Genomic DNA, 18,095 nt, shown 5'->3' on the forward strand with positions numbered 1-18,095 from the left:
GAAAGAGCACAGAGATAAACCCATCAGTCCTTCTTTTCCATGTTCGAATGTTGTCTTAGGGTGTCCCCAGACTGGCAGAATTTTGCAGGAGGGATTAAAGGGGCATGCAGAGATATTTAGGTGCATACAATTAAAAGTGGATTAAAATGCTCTGTCAACCAAGTGCAACAAATCCACTTTTAAAAAGGAGTGGAGTACAGTAGACTTGCAGCTTGCACACATTTAACTTGCACGACCACAGCTTTACATGCTTGGTGACAGGCCAGCGGACACAGAACAAATTAAACACACACGGAGTGGAAAGAGCTTTTCAAGCTCTTCACCTTGCTTACCAAGCTCTGCGAAGGTCCCGTAAGGGCTTTAGAGGCCTCTGCAAAATCTCCTGGGGCCATCTGAGATCTGCCAAAGGCCTCCAGAGCCCAAGCAAGACCTTCCCAGAGCCCAGTAAGTCAGGAAGAGAGCTTGAAAAGCTCTTTCCACATTGGGCTTTCCTGCCACAGAAAGAGCTTTTATGTTCCTCACCTTGCATGAGGCATGCGTACTTTGAAAAGGTATGGATGGTCACGTGAGGGAAGCTCCGGGGTTGTTTTGACTGTACATGATTTTGGCTTTACATGCTTACCCTTCCCAATCTAATGTCAAGTGAAGCTTAATAATTTCACAAAATGTACATTTTCTATAAAAAACAAAACAGGTGATTGGATATCCTCATATATTCTATCTTGCGCCTTAAAGCAGGCAGGAGGAGGGAGGAGGAGACTTTTCAGTTTTCAGTGGCACTGGAACTGTGAGTCAAATGCAACCTGCCTCTGAATGTGGAGGCTTCATATCATATTTGGAAACTTAAGCTAGTGCAGAATTCAGTGGCCATGTTGCTCACTGGGCCAAGATGGTTTGAGCATATTGCACCAGTCCTGGTCTAACTGCACTGGCTGCTGATTAGTTTCCAGGACCAATTCAAAGTGCTGGTTTTGACCTATAAAGCCTTAAGTGGCTCAGGACCACAATACCTCAAGGACCGCCTCTCCCCATATAAACTGACCCAGACTCTGCATTCATCATCTGAGGCCCTTCTTCATGTGCCTCCTCCCTGTGAGGTTGGGAGAGTGGCTTCTGGTCCATGGGGAACTACTAAAAACCATCCACAGGGTGTTCTCCATGATTGACTTGAGACATGCAGAATGAGGCAGCCCTTAAAGCACCCAGAGGTTGGGGAGTTCAATTCAATTCAAAATCCTTTATTAGGCATAGCACACCGCACATTAACATACAAACATCATATATAGACTGTATAAAATACGGGCTCAGCGAACACAATTTATCCGAGTCCTAATCTTAACTCCAAAAAATAAATCGATGTACATAGTATAATACAACACAGCAACATCACCTACCATTAAAACCACTAAGACTCTTTATCATGGAGGTTGGGGAGTTCTGATGATGTATAAATAAGAATTACCCATCCTGAGAGCTTTTGTGTTCATTTCCCTGTAGACTGCAGATCTGCAAGTGTGTTCCTTTGCTCTCTTCAGTGTGCTTGCTATTGCAAATGCATGATAAAGGACACTGTAAGTGTATCACCACCGGGTTCTGAGTTAGGGCACGTAGGTCATTATTGTTCAGCTATGCTTTCGTAACCATTTTATTTTTGTCTCTGGAAAACTCCTTGGCTGGCTAAATCAAATCTTTGTTTTCATTAGTTTTGATAAACTGATTCCTCTTACAGCAACTGTTTACATTATTGTACATTTTTTAAAAGTCCAAAGATGCTAATCTTAATGCACTATTTTCCTTTTCTCTCTTTGCACAGGGACATCCTGGTCAACCAGGACACAGAGGCTTGCCTGGCCTGGATGGCTGTAATGGCACTATTGGGAGTTCTGGGGTTCCAGGACCAGATGGATTTCCTGGCATGCAAGGTCCCCCGGTAATTCGTTGTACTGCCTTATGTTAGGTAGGGCTGCCATATGTCTAAAATTTCCCGGACATAGCCGGGATTCAGACGTCGGAAATAGCACCCTGGCCGAAATAGCTTTAATGCACCCAGGTGGAAATCCAGACATATGGCAGCCCATGTCAGAAGTGTAGATTTTGGTGTACAGTGGGTCGGGTTGCGAACGTGATCTGTGCGGGATGCACATTCGCAACCCGCAGTGTCTGCAACCCGCAGCAGCACATTTGCACACGCGTGGGTTGCGATTTGGCGCTTCTGTGCATGCGCGACGCCAAAACCTGGAAGTAACCCATTCCGGTACTTCCGGGTTTCGGCGGTCCGCAACCTGAAAAAACGTAACCTGAAGCATCCAACCAAGGTATGACTGTATTTCCTTTTCACTCTTTGAAATATGGCAACCCTATGTTTGGAGAGCTGGGAAGACATTCTGTCCAAAACTATAGAAAGCCAATGTCATTAGGAATAGGCAGTCATGGGTTACAGGGAACAGTGGTGTGGTATAAGGTAGTTTTGCAGTTAAGTCAGGGGTGGGGAAGCTTTTTGAGCCTGAAAGCCACATGCTCCTGCTGGCAACCTTTCTGAAGGTGGGTGAAGTCAGATGCAAATGTGGGAAAAGTGATGGATATAACTGCTAGCATGGAGTGCATCCCATCCCATGTATAGTTCAGAGGTTTCTACACACCCACCCGCCCCCACACACACTCCCCACACACGTATCTTGCTCATCTCTCCAGCTCTTCCCAAGCAAACAAGAGGCACTGTCCAAGTCCAAGAACATATTCAGACCTGGCAAAAGCACTCAAGGAGGTTGTGGCCTTGGGAGAGTTCTGGGAAGTACAAGGTGAACAATTGGGTCCTGCTTATATCCATTTGCTTTTTGGCACTGGCTTCAGGAAAGTTCACATTTTTGCTTTCTACCCCTGCCCCTTGTTTTTTTTAAGAGAAACAAACATGCTTGACTGGTTGGATTTTTTGTTTTTATGTGTCTATATAGGGTAACCCTGGACCAAAGGGGCCAAAGGGCGAGCCTTCTTTTGCCCAGGGAGTTTTTAAAGGAATGAAGGTAAGATATGTTCAAACAAGGGGAAAATGGAAGCATGCATAATACTTTCGCCAGCCTTCTCAAACCTGGCACCCTCCAGATATTTTGCACTACGACTGTGCTGACTGGGGCTGATGGGAGCTGTAGTTCAAAGCATCCAAAAGGCACCAGGGACTCAGCTATACAGCTGCAAATACAATGTTTTAAGTATGTTGTAAAGTGTATTATACAAATGTGGCACAAGATGGTGATGGTGAGCCATGAGAAATTTAATATATTTTTCAAAACTTTTTTTAAAAAAACATTTTCACAATGTTTTTTTATATGTGTCTAGATTCCACCCAGGCTGGGGAAAGCTGGTTTTGTTGCTTGTGTTTTGGTAAGGGGAGCATTTTCTGCAAGTGACTGCAATCAACTGTTTACAATTTTCATACCTGTTTGTATCACACATGCATACAGGGCATAAATGAATAGAAATGTAGATTTTATTTTTGACATTTTAAAATAATTTTGCCTCTATCTGAGGCTTAATCATGGATTTTTATTTCTGAATGTTTATCTGAGCCAGTAAGGTAGATGTTTCACTCAGTAGTGTTGCATCTTAGCATGTAGGTAATAGTTAACCAGTTGTTGTGATAATGGCAATAGTAATAGTAGTAGTATCCTCATCATCATCATCTGCATTAAAGCATTTGTTTGAATATTTAATTTCGGCTTCATCAAAGGCTATTGTTGTTGTTTAGGGAGAAAGAGGTCGTTCCGGATTGGATGGTGCAGTTGTAAGTTTGTTTTCCATACACTCTGATAAAAGCTTTGAATCTTGACAAGCAGCTCCTTAAGAGAACCAAAATGCATCTTTTTGTTATTTATGTTTGCTGTCCTGGGATTGTGCTGTTTATCTGAAATGCTGAATACAGATATCATCATCCCAAAGACTATGAGCATTTCTGGATAGTGTGGGATCAATTCTCATACTATGTCTGCTTTTATAGCTGCACACCAAGTTCTAGTTGCTCATACCACACGTGGAGTACTGCCTATGTTAAGGCTGCTGGCGTGTGCTGAACTCCACTTGCACTTATTTTTAGTGCACTGTTGTGATCCTTAGTTTTTTTCTTGGGACCACCCATGAAAGAGCATGCAAGAGATTCAAGCTCACCAAATTCTGCTCACGCCATTGATCTGCAAATAACTGCTGCACTGTATGACAACGGCAGGTGGACCTGGTGTACACAATGGACTAGTACACACAGAACAATTTCAGCTTAATGAACCATGGTTCTTAATTGAGGACAAGTGTCATGCCCACTTGCTCCCTCCTTTCCTCACACATTGGCTTTGATGCTCCAGTTGTGGTTTCGTGTTCCATCCCATTACAGAATCAAATCCCGGTTTCACATTCTAGTTCATAAACTGAGATTAAACCACAGTTTCTCAGTTCACATGTAATGGGAAACTATAGTTTCCACTATCCACAGTAGAAGCAGCCCAAGAGATGCATGAGGGAAGGGAGGAGTAACAGCAAACTGCATTGGCACTATTTCTGTTCTCAACATTTTAAAGATGAGATCACTATTTCTGAACCAGCAAAGCAGCTACCATAACAAATAAGTAGGAATAACCATTCCCTAAAATGGGAAGGATTATTCTCCATTAATTTGCCTGCATATGATTTTTTATGCACAAGGGAATAATACATGCATATATGGCCCATTATTCTCTACCCAAAAAGCCTATGATATTGCAAGTTATATTCCCTAATGTTTCTTTTTCCAGGGACCTAAAGGTTTCTCTGGCCCTACTGGTCCTATTGGCCCAGCAGGGCTACCTGGCTTTCCGGTAAGTCACTCTTTCTGTTTGCCCTCCTTGCCATTCATTATAATGTTTCCTGCTATAGTCATTTTGCTATATTCAATTTTTTTTTGTTAGTTGTGCAGAGCTATATTTTCGCTACTAATGTTGGTAGCTTAAATTTTTAGGTTTTATTTTTATAGCAGTCCATAATGTTAAAATAGTTTCTTTGAGAAAACACACAAGTGCAGTTAATGAATGACTGATCGTGGAAATGAAGCCCCTCCCTCCTTTGCCAGAGACAATGCAGCAATTCATCATTGAGGCCGAAATCCTAAGTGCACTTTACTGGAGTTTAGTTGTATTGCTGCTCTTTGAACCTATGATTGGTTTTATATTTTCTATGGAGCAGAGTAACCAAAGTGATGCCCTCCAGATGTTGTTGGACTCAGCTGTGCTTCAGTGATTCTGCTCCTATCTCCAGGGCTGCTTTGGTGCCATGGAAGTTGCCCTGCGGTCATCCCGGAGGGCTCCGTCTCTTCCCCTAGGCTAAAATCTGTATGGCGTTACTGGGAGCTGTCATGAGGAGACTTAGAACAAAGTGTCATCAATATGCAGATTACACCCATCTCTGTCTCTCTGGTCCACCTGAATTAGGAAAGGTGGTTGAGGTGTTAGACTCCTGCACGGAGGTGGGGATGGGCTGAGTATGGGCCCAGTAAACTGAAGCTGAATCCTGAAAAGACAGAGGTATTCATGTGTCCCAGGTCCTCACTTTGCAGAGGTGATGAAACAGCCTATTCTGGACAGGGTTGCACTCCCATGGATGCAGCAGCTCTGCAGTTTGTGGTTGCTCCTGGATTGAACACTGTCACTGAGGTCTAGGAATACCTTTTTTCAGCTATGACTGGTTCACCAGCCTTATTGGGGAGGAGATGCTTTGGCCTTGGACACACACACCAGTATTTAAAAGTTAGGGCAACATCTAGTGGCATGGGTGAGTGGGGAGGAAAGAGGCCGTTTCACCTCCCACCAGAGTTAGGGAAGAGATGTGTCATCTGATCTCACCCGTTCATTCTCTGTGCTTCTCTATGCTTCATTTGCAGCATAAGACAGACACCCACCCTTCATTTCTTTTTGTGCCTGTCTTTGCTTCTTCTTTTTCTGTTTTCATGCCCATGCCTTAAAAAAAATTGACATCCCAGCCCAGTGTAAATTCCTATATGTAATTTTTTTGGTTTTCTTTTTTTTACATTTAGGGGCCACCAGGTCCACCTGGCCCCCCAGGTCCTGTGGTAAGTATGTTTGATTATTGCCTTGATTCTTGGATTTTAGACATTTCCATTCATTAGATAAGTAACGTTGTTGTTGTTTTTCCTTGCATCCTTTAAGCAACATCAAAGCTTTCGGATCAAATATGGTCGTCTAGCTTCAGGCATGCTTGGAGGAAACTATTACATATACTTATCTGGATCCATTTCAACCTGGCATCAGGCCTGGGCATGGTACTGAAACTGCCTTGGTCATCCCAGTTGATGGCATTTGCTGGGAGAGAGATGCAGGAAGTTCTTGTTCTCCTTAATCTCTCAGAGATTTTTGATACTGTTGACATGGAGTCTCTGGTGGTATTGTGTTTCAGTAGTTCGGCTCCTTCATCCAGGGCCGTTTCCAGAAAGCAGTCAAAAGAAGCTACTATTCAATGCCATGAGAACTTTTCTGTGGTGTCCTGTAGGTTCCATCTTCTCCCCATGCTATTTAAGATATATAGAAAGCCACTGGGAGCTGTTATCTTGAGTGTCAGCAATTTGTGGACGACACTCATCTCTAACTCTCTGTTCCATCTAAATCAGGAGAAGTCATGGAGGTGCTAGGCAGGTGTTTGGAGGCAGTGGGCCTGGATGTGGGCCAAGAAATTGAAACTGAACCCTGTAAAGGCAAAGGTGTTTTGTGTTCTAAGTTCTCAAGTCCAAGAGGTGTAATAACCCATAATAACCCATCCTGCAACTTGCTGGTGAAGGGGGGTACTAAATAAATGTAATAACAAGAACACTGTGCATTAGTTATTTTAGGAGATTCTTGATTTGTGTTTTTTTGCTCATTTTTCTACAAATTTGAAACAGGTTTATTTTTCATAATACATTGCTTATTTGGTTTTGGTTTTCAACAGGGTAACAGTGGTCTAGTTTTCCAAGGAGAAAAAGGAGCAAAGGCAAGTTCAGTTTATTTTGGCTTTGCCATGTGTTGATATTTGGAAATGTGCTTAGGCATCCGGCTAATGGCTATCCCAGCCATTTAATCCCCAGTTAGGAACCTCATTTGATCCATCAAACGAAAGGAGTTACTCAGGAGCAAATGTGTCAACAACCCTTTCCAGTGGTTGGTCTTGAAGCCCTAGAGAGCTAGTGCGAGTCAGATCCAATACTATGGAATCAGGGGTGGAGGAAGGGGTGTGTGGTGGGTGCAGGCCTCCCTGGGTGTCACCACTGAGAGGGGTGACAAAATGCCGGGCGGCACTCACCACAGTGCCTGCAGCATGCCTGAGCCATGCGTCTCTCCTGGGAGAGACGCAGTGGCTTAGGCACGCACAGGCTCCATGCTGCCCAAACAGTCCACATGCTGCTTTCCCCAGCTGTAGGGCGGCTGAGTGGGAGGAGGCAGGCAGACTCTGGAGGCCCCATGGTGCGCCCCACCCCTATGACCTTCGAAGGAAAACCCAAATTGCCATTTACTCCAATTGAGTGCTAAAGGGTGGATGGAATTCCCCAGGGGGAAAGCAACAGGACCAGAGGAAATATGGATAAGCCCTGAGTCAGAGTAGTGATCCATTCAACTCAGGCCCCACTATACATTTAAAACAGTTTCTCTCAATGTCTTTCCATAACTCTTAATTCAAGCTTCATTTGACTGAAATTTGGTTTGTATAGCAGCTGTTCTGGAGAGATGGACCCCATTGCTATCTTTCCCCCTGAATATGATGAATAGAAAGTCAGATCCAAAGTTGTACTCCACTGTAATTCTCTTTCCTTGATGAAGCAGCCTTAAGAATACAGGGAAGGGCTGCTGCTGAGTGGCAGAGCAGCTGCTTTTAATGAAGAAGGTCTTCATTTCAGTTCCCGGGCATCTGCAGGTCAGGGCTGGGGAAAGGCCCTCTGCCTGATACCTTGGGCAGCTGCTGCCAGTCATTGTAGAAATACTGAGCAAGAGGGATCAAGGACCTGCCTCATTATAAGGCAACTTCTGATGTTTGGTCAGCTGGGTTGAGCCAAGGGTTCAGTCTAGTCCAGCACCCTCTTCCTACAGTGGCCAACCAAATGCCTGTTGAGTGCAGAAGCTTTCCTTTACTATCTTTCCCCAGCAACTTGCAATTCAGGCTGCTATCCTGTACCCAAATTTCGGGTGGACTTTTCTCACCTAGAATATCTACCAGTGTTCATAACCAGCAACACCCACTCAGCCCCTTCTAAGTTCCCCTTGCACTCAGCATGTCTTTTGACAACTGATTTGTGATTCCAGCTTCTGGGATTTCCAAGCTTTTTTTTCTTTTGGCTTTAAAACCCCTTGAATATGCTTTACCCATGCAAGGCATACATTCTAAAGTGCCTAACCTCATGCATAATCTTTTCACCCAATAGGGAGATGTTGGGCTTCCAGGGCCCGCTGGCCCTCCACCTTCTACAGGGATCCAGGAATTCATGGGATTCCCCAAAGGACAGCAAGGAGCTAAGGTTTGTCTTTAACTTTGGAATCTCCCATGTTTAGTGTGAAATTGGGAGAACCCACTGAATAAATCTTTTGGTAAATTGGTTCTCTGGCTTGGCCAGATGATGTTGATGCTTTGAGTTGTGGCAGAAGTCAGACCAAGCCAAGCCTGAAGGTTTTGTTATAGGAATTCTAAGGCTCAAATATAGAATAAATGTTCATAATTGTACAAGGCAAACACACATACATAAGTATAGTGCCTGAAATAGTAAGGAGGGCAATCCATTTTGACTCTCCCAAATGGATCCCCAATATTTCTCTGCAAAGAGAAAGGAAATGAGAAAGGCTTTCCAATTGTCTTGCACCTCACTTCAAATACAGTCTGGCAAGTATCTGTTAAGCTGAGCAAACTATCAATATGTGTAAGAGATTCAGGAACTAAAGTATTTACCATCTCAAAGGAATAGTCAGGCTACCCAGAAAATACAATCAAGTAAGGCATTATCAGGTATCCTGTCAGACAGGAAAGAAGCAACACTCTCAAATTTCTGCTGGAGACTGCCTCCTTCTTTGATGTATGTATGATGTTTGGGGGGGCTAGTCTTGGGCTACAGGGTGGACAATTTCAAAAGTCTTTATAGGGGTTTGCACACCATTGTTCTGGGTCTCTCCAACCTCCTTGCAAGGAGGGGAGAGAACTCTGTTGCAACAGAAAATTTAAGACCTGCCTTGTGCATGCATTAATCAAAATGCAAACTCAGAAGAGATGGTCTATTTACCTTTTTCCACCTCTTGGTTCTTTATTGAACTGATGCACTGAGAAATCCTTGATTCAGCACTATTTCGGCACACTCTCTTGTGATGACTGGCAGGAATTTGCTTAGAGGTTAGAAGCATCCTTTTGACCTTTTGTTCCCCAGGGAAAAAGCCAAGCTAACAATGTGTCTCATGCCCCTAAGGTGATTAAAAATATTTATCAGCCTACTTTGAAATTAGTTATTCAAGGAGGGCAGAGACAACTGAGGCCAGTTATTGCAGATGCTCAATATTTATTCAACTCTGTGAATGATTAACTCACTTGGTCTGATTTCCAGAAGCCTTGATCAATGATTTCCAACACTGTTTTCCCACCACCACCAAGGTGACCTAAGCATTTTGGAATGATTTTTTCTGGTTGTTTGCTTGTTGCTGAGATCTTAAGCTTTCCCAGAAGAGGAAGCAGTCAAAAGGTTTCCCAAGGTTTTAATCATTAGTTTAGGAGCGTTGACATACCACATGCTTCTATACAGAAACCCTCTGAATCGTGAAACTACAGTAACCCAGGTGGAAAATGTAATCTCTTAAGGAAGCAAATAAGGGCAGACAAATAGCAGCTTTCGGTTTTTATGATGCATGTTTCGCCAGTCATTATATTTTCAAGATGGGTTCATGTGTATTTGCTAAAACACAAGTTGAAGTGACTGAGTATTTTTACAGATTATCTGGGATTAAATTGGGCCATCTCAGCTGATTTGGTTAGGCAAGATGGGGCTAGTTTTTTAGTTAATGCTAAACCAGAGCTAAATGTTATGGGCACAAATCTAGGTTATCCTCAGGTTCATGTGCTCCTTCCTTTTCCAGTGCCACAAGCAAGGAGTTTGGAACTTTTGCTTCTATTTTAGATTAATTACTGCTTGCCTGTCATCCACACCCACCAAACTGCTCTTAATGTTAGCAAGCCAACTTCAAAGGATAGTTTAAAATGCTGACTTGTTACAACAAACCATAAGATTAAACACAGTTTAGGGCAGTGTTTCCCAAACTTGGGTCTCCAGGCTGTTTCTGAACTACAACTCCTATCATCCCTGGCTAACAGGACCTGTGGTCATGGGATGATGGGAATTGTAATCCAGAAACAGCTGGAGACCCAAATTTGGGAAACACTGGATTAGGGTTTGAATGTTCTAAAAATGGTTCCCATTCCCTTGGAATTGCCAGTATTTTCTATAAATCCTCTTGCGTCTTTTTTCAGGGTGTTCCTGGTCCTGAAGGCTTTCCTGGTCCTCCTGGGTTTCCTGGTCCTCCAGTAAGTTTGTTTATGCCATGGGACAAGGGTTTGCTATGTTTCCACTTCTCTAGTTCTTTTAATACAAAGGGCTTATAAAGAAGGCATAAAGCCATTGGGGAGGGGGTTGATCTGCGTTTATCCAGACGTTGTTGGACTCCCAACTCCCATCAGCCACAGCTGGCATGGCTTCTAGTCAAGAATGGTGTGAGTTGCAGTCCAACAAGATTTGGAGGTTTCAGATGTTTTATATAGTGGTATAAAATAAGTGAGGTGCAAGAGCCACTTCCCTACATTATCTCTTTGAAGTACTTTGAAGTGCATCTACATGGTGCAATCTCCTGTTGCTGCTCTCCAGCAGCTGAGCACTGACTTTCCAGTCTTCCCTTTCTCCCCACTTTCTTGGGTGGCCATGATCAAGTTCCACAGACATTAAAATTTAGTAAATCTGATTCCATATAATCTATAAGGACTAAATATTTTAGGAAATTTTACAACCGCTTTACAGTCCAGTATAAATATTTTAGGAAAATTTACAGCCTCTTTAACAGTCTAAGGAATACTAAGGAATAAATATTTTAGGAAAGTTTTGAAGCATGAGATAAATTATCTGAATTGCATCAGTGTTATGAGCTTTCCTACTTACTATCCCCAGGGACAAATGTTCTTTTTGGCTTCTTGGGTTTGTGATAGTAAACATGATCTATGTTTTGTTGAAGAAGGGAAATGCCCTTTTTTCACACATCCCATTTTTCAGTCCAAAGAGTCATGCAGAATGCATGTGGGCATTCCATATGTTCAAGAGCTCTTCCCTTTGCTTGTATGAGCCACAGATAATGCCAGATATATGCATGGGACCCTTGCTGCATACGGTGATGCAGTTGTATGCTCAGCTGTGCTCCTGAAACATTAGTTAATGGAGCAGGAGGTCAATGATTTGCAAGGGTTTTGTATGACTAAGTTACCTGAGCCATAGCAGCACTGGTGAGAGAGGACAGCTGAAAGCTTTTCACCCTTTCTTGAAAAACTATAAGTTACAACCATCCAGTGAAGTGGGATGTTGGAAGATTCATTAGAGAACAAAAAAAGAGAGTAATTCTTCACACAGTGCAAACAACGGAATTCATTCCCACATGAGGTACTGATGGCCACCAATTTGGATGGCTTTAAAAGAGCGTTAGACAAATGGAGGAAAAGGCTGTCAATGGCTACTAGACATCATGGGTAGAGTTTGTTCTGCCTTTGTGTTGGAAGAAGTATGCCTTGCTAATACCAGTTGCTGGTAATCACAAGTGGGGAAAGGGCTCTTGCACTCAGATAAGATATATGGGAGGTGGAGATTCCTGTATTCCTTAGCTCCCTTGCTGTACAGCAGAGGAAGACAACATGATGCCTCCCAGATGTTGTTGGACTACAGCATCCATCTGCCTCAGCCAGCATGGCCAATGGTCAGAAATATGGGAGTTGTACAGTGCAGCAACATCTGGAGGGCATCCTGTTGGCTACTCCTGTTCTACATGTAATAGTTTTATGGTTATGCCTAAGAATATCCTCTCTCCTTCCCACCTGCATCCCTTTCCGTTTCAGCTCCCTGCCACTGGAGAGCCCTTTCATCTATTATTATTATTTCATCTGTTGTTATTATCTGTCGTAATATCAGAGGCAGAGGAATCCTAACCCTGCTGATGAACAGCAGGGCAGAATGGAGCAGTGTCCAGGGAGGAAATTGAGAAGGAGATTTTTTTCTGTTTATCTCTTTGCCAGCTTCCCAACTGAGTAAAGCTGGGACCTCCATCACTGTAAAGCCCTCCTCTCCACCAGCAGAGTCTATACGCCAACCCAAGCCAATAACATGGAGTGGGATGGAGTTCCACTCTTAGGGTCCTGTGATACATATTTTTGTGTTTGCTTTTGGTGGTCGACTCCTCTTCCCTTCCTTCCCCAAAGTGCCTTATTGTTACCTTTTGGTTTTCCATGTTTTTGTATTTGGGCATGAAGAAATCCCAAGCCTGTTTGCTAAGCTACATGAAGCCTCCATTCAGGTTAGGAGGGAGAAGACAGTGCTGTAGCTGGCTGATATTCTGTGAGGCTCTTTACCTAATATGAGGTGAACTGTGTAAGGTTCACACATATGCTGAGCATTACTCAAGCCCTCTTCAATGTACAGAATTGTGACATTGACTTTTGAGTTTGTTCAAACACAGTTTCCAGTTATATCTAAATAGGGAAACTGGTTTAATCTCTGCCTGCAAATCAGGGTATCTACAGGTATGAACTACAGATTTGAACTACAGATATGAAACCAAATTGTTTCTATCTGTAACTTCAATGAGAATACCTGTGCCCCATTGTTTCTCACATGGAGATCATTTGCTTTCTATATCTTGGGCTTGCATTGTGTTTTTGGTTTGCATGCTGAGGTGTGGATTAATCCAAGCATCTTTGGCCGTTTCTCCCCCTTTCAGGGCATTAGGTTTTTCGGAGAAAAGGGAGAAAAGGGTGTACCTGGTTTGCCAGGGCCAAGGGTAAGTAATTTCACAAAATCCATCCTTTGCTGTTATGGAAGGTATCTTTGTGGGGGTGGAAGAGTGGGGTCCTGACTAGGCTATCTTTGGTTCCATGCAACTCCTGCTTTCACTCCCCACCCCCTAGCAGCACTGTTGTCCCAGCTGCCAACTTGTGGCCTGCCTTGGCAGCAGTACTATAACAGCTGGATAATCCTTCCCACAAGTGAGATTGGGAGTTTAGCAGCAGCAGTGCCATCTTGGAGACCAAGTGGGAAGGAGGAGCATGCCAGAGTGTGTGAGCCCTTGACAAAGCTATGGAAAGGGCCATGAATAAATGGTACTTCACATGCTTTGCAAAAGGTTCCACCCCTGGCATCTGCACATAGTGCTGGGGGTGACAGCAGCCTGAAACCTTAGAGAGCTGCTGCCAGTCAGTGTTGGCAGTGTTGGTCTAATGGGCCAATGGTTTGGCTCTGAAGCAGCTTCCTGTGCATCTGTGTTCCTAAATGCCTCTACTACGCCAGGTGTTCATGCCAGGCCTGGTGCTTAGGGTTAGTTTGCAGTGCGTTCATCATTAGTCATGTCTTTTATTGCTTGGTTAGACGTATATTTTAATACTTGATTTCATATGTTTTTAAGCATTTTAGGCTGCAACCTGAGCTCCACTTAATGCCAGGCTGCAAGGGATACAGACTGAGCAGTGGTGGGGCTGGGTGGTATATCAATATATTGTCCAAAACCAGTTTGAAGTCCATATTGTGATATCGGTTTCATAATTTTTGACCTGGCAATGTATTGTGAGTCATGATATATATGTGTGTGTGTGTATACGTGTGTCCACACTATGAAAATATCACAATGTAGAGGAAACCATGAAGCCAGCCGATGCCTCTACATAGCTCTAGCCTTATTTCAGACATCATGATATAGCAGTATATTGCATTGTGTAGCTGGTGATATACCACGATGTTGAAAACCAGGTATCGCCCAGCCCTAAACATTGGTATCCTTTTGTTCTCTTCTGATTAAGAGGGCCTCTCAACTGCTGCTGATCACAAGGGCAGATGGGAAGCCAGCTAGTGGTGTCCTTGCCAGTGGAGCCTGATGGAACGCTCTCCCCTGGGGTGGAGGGAGATGAGTTGGCATGCAGTCCACTGCATCCTGAGCTGGCCTCACAATCTGTGCTTGCCACCATTGGGCCTTGTTTGAAGGTGGCCCAGGGATCAGGCCCAATCTGCCTGCCCAACCCCCTGCAACCGCAAACTTTCAGGTACTGCTGCTGTGGGCGTCTGGGCTTCAGATTCAGGGGTGGCGCCATTGCTCTACAGAGCCCCAGTGGTTGCTGCGGGGAGCCAAACAATTCCATTTAGATAAAGAATAAAATGTCCAGTTGACCTGACTTATAACGCCAGCAGCAACTCACTCCATGTGTGTATTTTCCTTAAGAGTTAAAATAAATAGATAAATTCCGAAACAATACAAACATGCTCCCTTACGCTCCCTAAATAAAGCCTTTGGCTTGGATCCTAAGAAAAGTTAACTTTAGGAAGTTCAAGGAAGGACAGTTTCCTTCCCCCCTGCAGCTACTTCTGACCCCTGAAAAACCTCATCAGGAGGTCAGGGGCCCTTCTTGAAGAAGCCAGGAGGGAGGAATTGATGGGAATCTCCTCTCTCAGATAGCTTTTCTTAGGATTCAAACCTAGTTGTGGGTTATTCCTTCCCCAACCCTACCCAAGGAAGCTGTTCTTTCTTCATGGTCCATGTGTTAACCTAGACATAGTCGAAATGTAATCAATACCATAATTTCTACAGTTCTGTGAGTGGTTTTGTAAGTCTTGAACAGTTTCAATTCATTATTTTGTATGACAGCAAATGGGGGAGCGGGGTAATTCTCCTTTGGCCACCAAGCGTCATGTCCTGCTGGCAAATACCAAAAACACCACCTAAACTTGAGTGTGGCACAGGAACTTTATGTAGCTAGCCACTGGTGTGAATACATGCAGGTCACGCTATCTGAACACAGTGCATTTTCAGGAAATGGCTTGCTAGGTGAGTGTTCATGTAACGAGTCAACAATTTCCATTAATCCCTATGGGGAAATTTCTAATGCGTTCCCGACTACTGAATTTTGATCTCAAAATGACGAGAAAGCCCAGGAAAACCCTCTGAACACTTACAAAAGGCAAACAAGGAAGGAAAAAAATGCTCTCTTATTGTTTGATCTCTTCCCCTTCCTCCTCACTCCCACCATGATTACCGGCAAAATGGCTGCCACATGGACCAGCAAAAAAGGAAAGAAAGAAAGAAAAAAGGAAGGCTTATTTAAGGCTGCTTATTTGTTTATAGTACTGTACACAGATCTGGCTGTTTGGATATCTGCATCTGCGGTATGCATAGTGAGGTTTGGATACCAAGTCTTCATGTTTGGATAAGTGATTTTTTTGTATAATGAGCATTTGGATAGTGGGAGCTCCATGTAATAGTAAAAGTCAAACTAGAGTCAGGCAGTCTCTTGAGGCCTGCAGAAATATTCAATACTAACTTTTGCCTTCTTTCTTTTTAGGGAGATATGGGATTGAAGGGATTTGATGGAGGCCTAGGGAGACCGGTAGGTAGTGACTTCAAATCCCACCATGTGCCGTACTGGCAGCCACTGGCAAAATGGTCCTTTTTGGTGGTGGCCCCAAAGCTGTGGAATCAGCTTCCAAGTTCTGTGCAGCACATCCCAGGACTTTGTGCCTTTAAGCAGGCAATGAAGACCTTCCTTTGCAGGCAGTTTTTTGGCTGTTGGGAATGATTTGGTCTGGATTTCCTGCTTCAAGTATGAGTTCAACTAGAAAACCTCAAGGAACACCCCATTCCCCGATCATATGATTCTATGTTGTCTTTATGGTCAGCTCATTGTGTCAACCTGTGAATGTTGTAATGTCCTTTTCCAATGTTACTGTTGTATTTGCACTTTTAATTACAAAAATAGTAAGCCACTCTGAGAATAATAGTTAGAAAGCAAGCTATAAATTTCCAAATAAATACATAATGAATGTATTTCTTTCCAATGTGAATGTTGTTTCTCAAAGCTGCTTACAATCCAAGCACCTAATATATTAATAGTGGCAATAAAGGAGAATTCTTTTTTCTGCCCCCCGTATCCTCCTCTTCAGTACTGTGTTGTTCTTGTGCATAAGCTAAGAGCTACAAGCTGCTGTTCTGCATGCAGCCATAGAAGTGGATAGAAATGATCACAGTTTTCATTAATAATAATAAATAACAATAAACAATTTTTGTGCAGGGTTTATCAGGTGAACCAGGATTTCCTGGACGGGATGGATCACCAGGAGGAAAGGTAATTTCCTGAAAGGAAACAAGAACCACAAGTGCTGATGTTTAAGATATATGGAGCAAACAAAAGCATTTGAGCATCCAATACAGTAAGCCTGCAACTTGTGCACATTTAACTTGTGCACATTCAGCTTTATATGCTTAGCTTTTTTCTTTTTTAAGGAAAGCTGGTGGGCATCTGGGAAAAAGGATTTTGGTAGTCCCACCTACCTTTGATTGTATTTTTGACTGTATGAGATTTTGGCTTTAGGCATGATCCCGGAATGTGAACCCTGTGTAAGTTGCATGCTTACTGTATACTTATAAGATCAAATGCAGTTCTCTGTCAATCTATATGTAGCTAAAATGGCACCATCCATGCCCTAGGGGAGGTGAAGGTATCAGCATTGGGGCATGGAGGAGGGACCAGGTTTTGAGAAATACCCCCACAAAAAAAGTTTTCAACCCACCTTCCAGGATAGAAACACAGTGAAATAAGGGTTGAGTGGCTCCAGAAACTGGGGACAGTGGGATGGAATGGAGTATCCTGAAAAGGGGTGCCACTAGCTGGCTGTAACATTGAATAGGAGCACTCCGTGCTGTAACTTTTTGTTGTCAGGTCTAACTTGCATAGGTCTGTGTTGATTTACAATCCAGCTCACAAAACAAATCTCAAATGCCAGAACAGCCATTGCAAGAAGAAACAGAATCTATTTCAAAGAATTGTATTTGTAATTCTGCTATTGGCAACTGTAATCATGTTGCATGTATGACATGCACGCATACACACATTTCATGTATACATATATATTGTGATTCATTTTCAGGGCGACTTTGGGGATGTTGGTCCACCAGGTCCTACAGTTACTGTTGATGGAGAAGGTGCCGTGGTCTCGGGTGCGTTTTTCTTCTTCATTCTCTTGCAAAGGTTTTGATATATGATACACCTGCATCTTGCACCCATCTAACTTGAGAACTTTCAACTATGTGAGGTTTCAACTATGTGCAGGCAAGGTGGGGATGCTGTTGTGAGAACTTGTGGGAAGTCAGATTGTCCCGTGAGATCTCATGAGACCATCCCTACCGGTCCCAGAGCTGGCACGATGAGCAGGCCTTGCCCAAGAAACAAGGCTGAGTGTTTAATTGCTATTTTCCTGCTGGATAGCCCCAAGTGGACCTGGCACGGTAAAAGCTTTTAAACTCTGTACTTTCCTTTCCGGGCAAGGCCTGCTCAGTGTGCCAGCTCTAGTATCTCCCTCCTTGTGGAAGGCAGGCTAGCTAGCTGCCAGGCAGGGCAAAGCATAGCACAATTTTGACTAAACATAGGGTTGCCAGGTTTCAAAAAGTAAAAAGCAGGGCACCCCAAAAGATGGGGTACACAGCCACTGACACAGACATACAACTTTTCATCAGTGGTCCTCTGATGAGACTAGATCACATGGTGCAGTTCATTTTATACAGCAGTTAAACAGTTTGGACATTATAAAGCCCACTCATGTGTCTTCAGAACATTTTTTTAATTAGTTTTTATTGGGAGGTTTTGTGTTACAAAGCAAACAGATAAACAACAGCTCAAAGGGAATCAAAAAGGGAAGCAGCACAGTGCTCACATGAAAGCCTCGAGTCAAAGACTTGGGAAATGTGTCTGTCAGAAATCGAACCTTTTATTATTGAGCCCCGCCATGGAGTTTCCAAGGGCTCAATGTGACTAAAGATGCAATCTGTGATCAGATGTGC

At 43.4% G+C, this 18,095-nt stretch overlaps 1 protein-coding gene across 6 annotated transcripts in view; it reads left to right on the top strand.

The window, feature by feature from the left end:
- The window catches only part of COL4A6 (collagen type IV alpha 6 chain), a 174,703-nt gene that overhangs the window by 106,253 nt on the left and 50,355 nt on the right, over positions 1 to 18,095 (top strand). For 3 of the 6 annotated variants that reach the window (XM_083423343.1, XM_083423342.1, XM_083423346.1), the window contains exons 7-18: positions 1,814 to 1,930; positions 2,952 to 3,020; positions 3,743 to 3,778; positions 4,776 to 4,838; positions 6,050 to 6,085; positions 6,958 to 7,003; positions 8,427 to 8,515; positions 10,501 to 10,554; positions 12,999 to 13,058; positions 15,604 to 15,648; positions 16,330 to 16,383; positions 17,186 to 17,255. In XM_083423343.1, coding sequence (XP_083279469.1) covers positions 1,814 to 1,930; positions 2,952 to 3,020; positions 3,743 to 3,778; positions 4,776 to 4,838; positions 6,050 to 6,085; positions 6,958 to 7,003; positions 8,427 to 8,515; positions 10,501 to 10,554; positions 12,999 to 13,058; positions 15,604 to 15,648; positions 16,330 to 16,383; positions 17,186 to 17,255 — 739 coding nt within the window. Of the gene's footprint in view, positions 1 to 1,813; positions 1,931 to 2,951; positions 3,021 to 3,742; positions 3,779 to 4,775; positions 4,839 to 6,049; positions 6,086 to 6,957; positions 7,004 to 8,422; positions 8,516 to 10,500; positions 10,555 to 12,998; positions 13,059 to 15,603; positions 15,649 to 16,329; positions 16,384 to 17,185; positions 17,256 to 18,095 lie in introns of all 6 variants that reach the window. The other 3 variants (XM_083423345.1, XM_083423344.1, XM_083423347.1) reach the window with 1 other exon arrangement.

The sequence above is a fragment of the Podarcis tiliguerta genome, assembly GCF_965153285.1.
Source record: "Podarcis tiliguerta genome assembly, chromosome: Z".
Classification (NCBI taxonomy): Eukaryota; Metazoa; Chordata; class Lepidosauria; order Squamata; family Lacertidae; genus Podarcis; species Podarcis tiliguerta.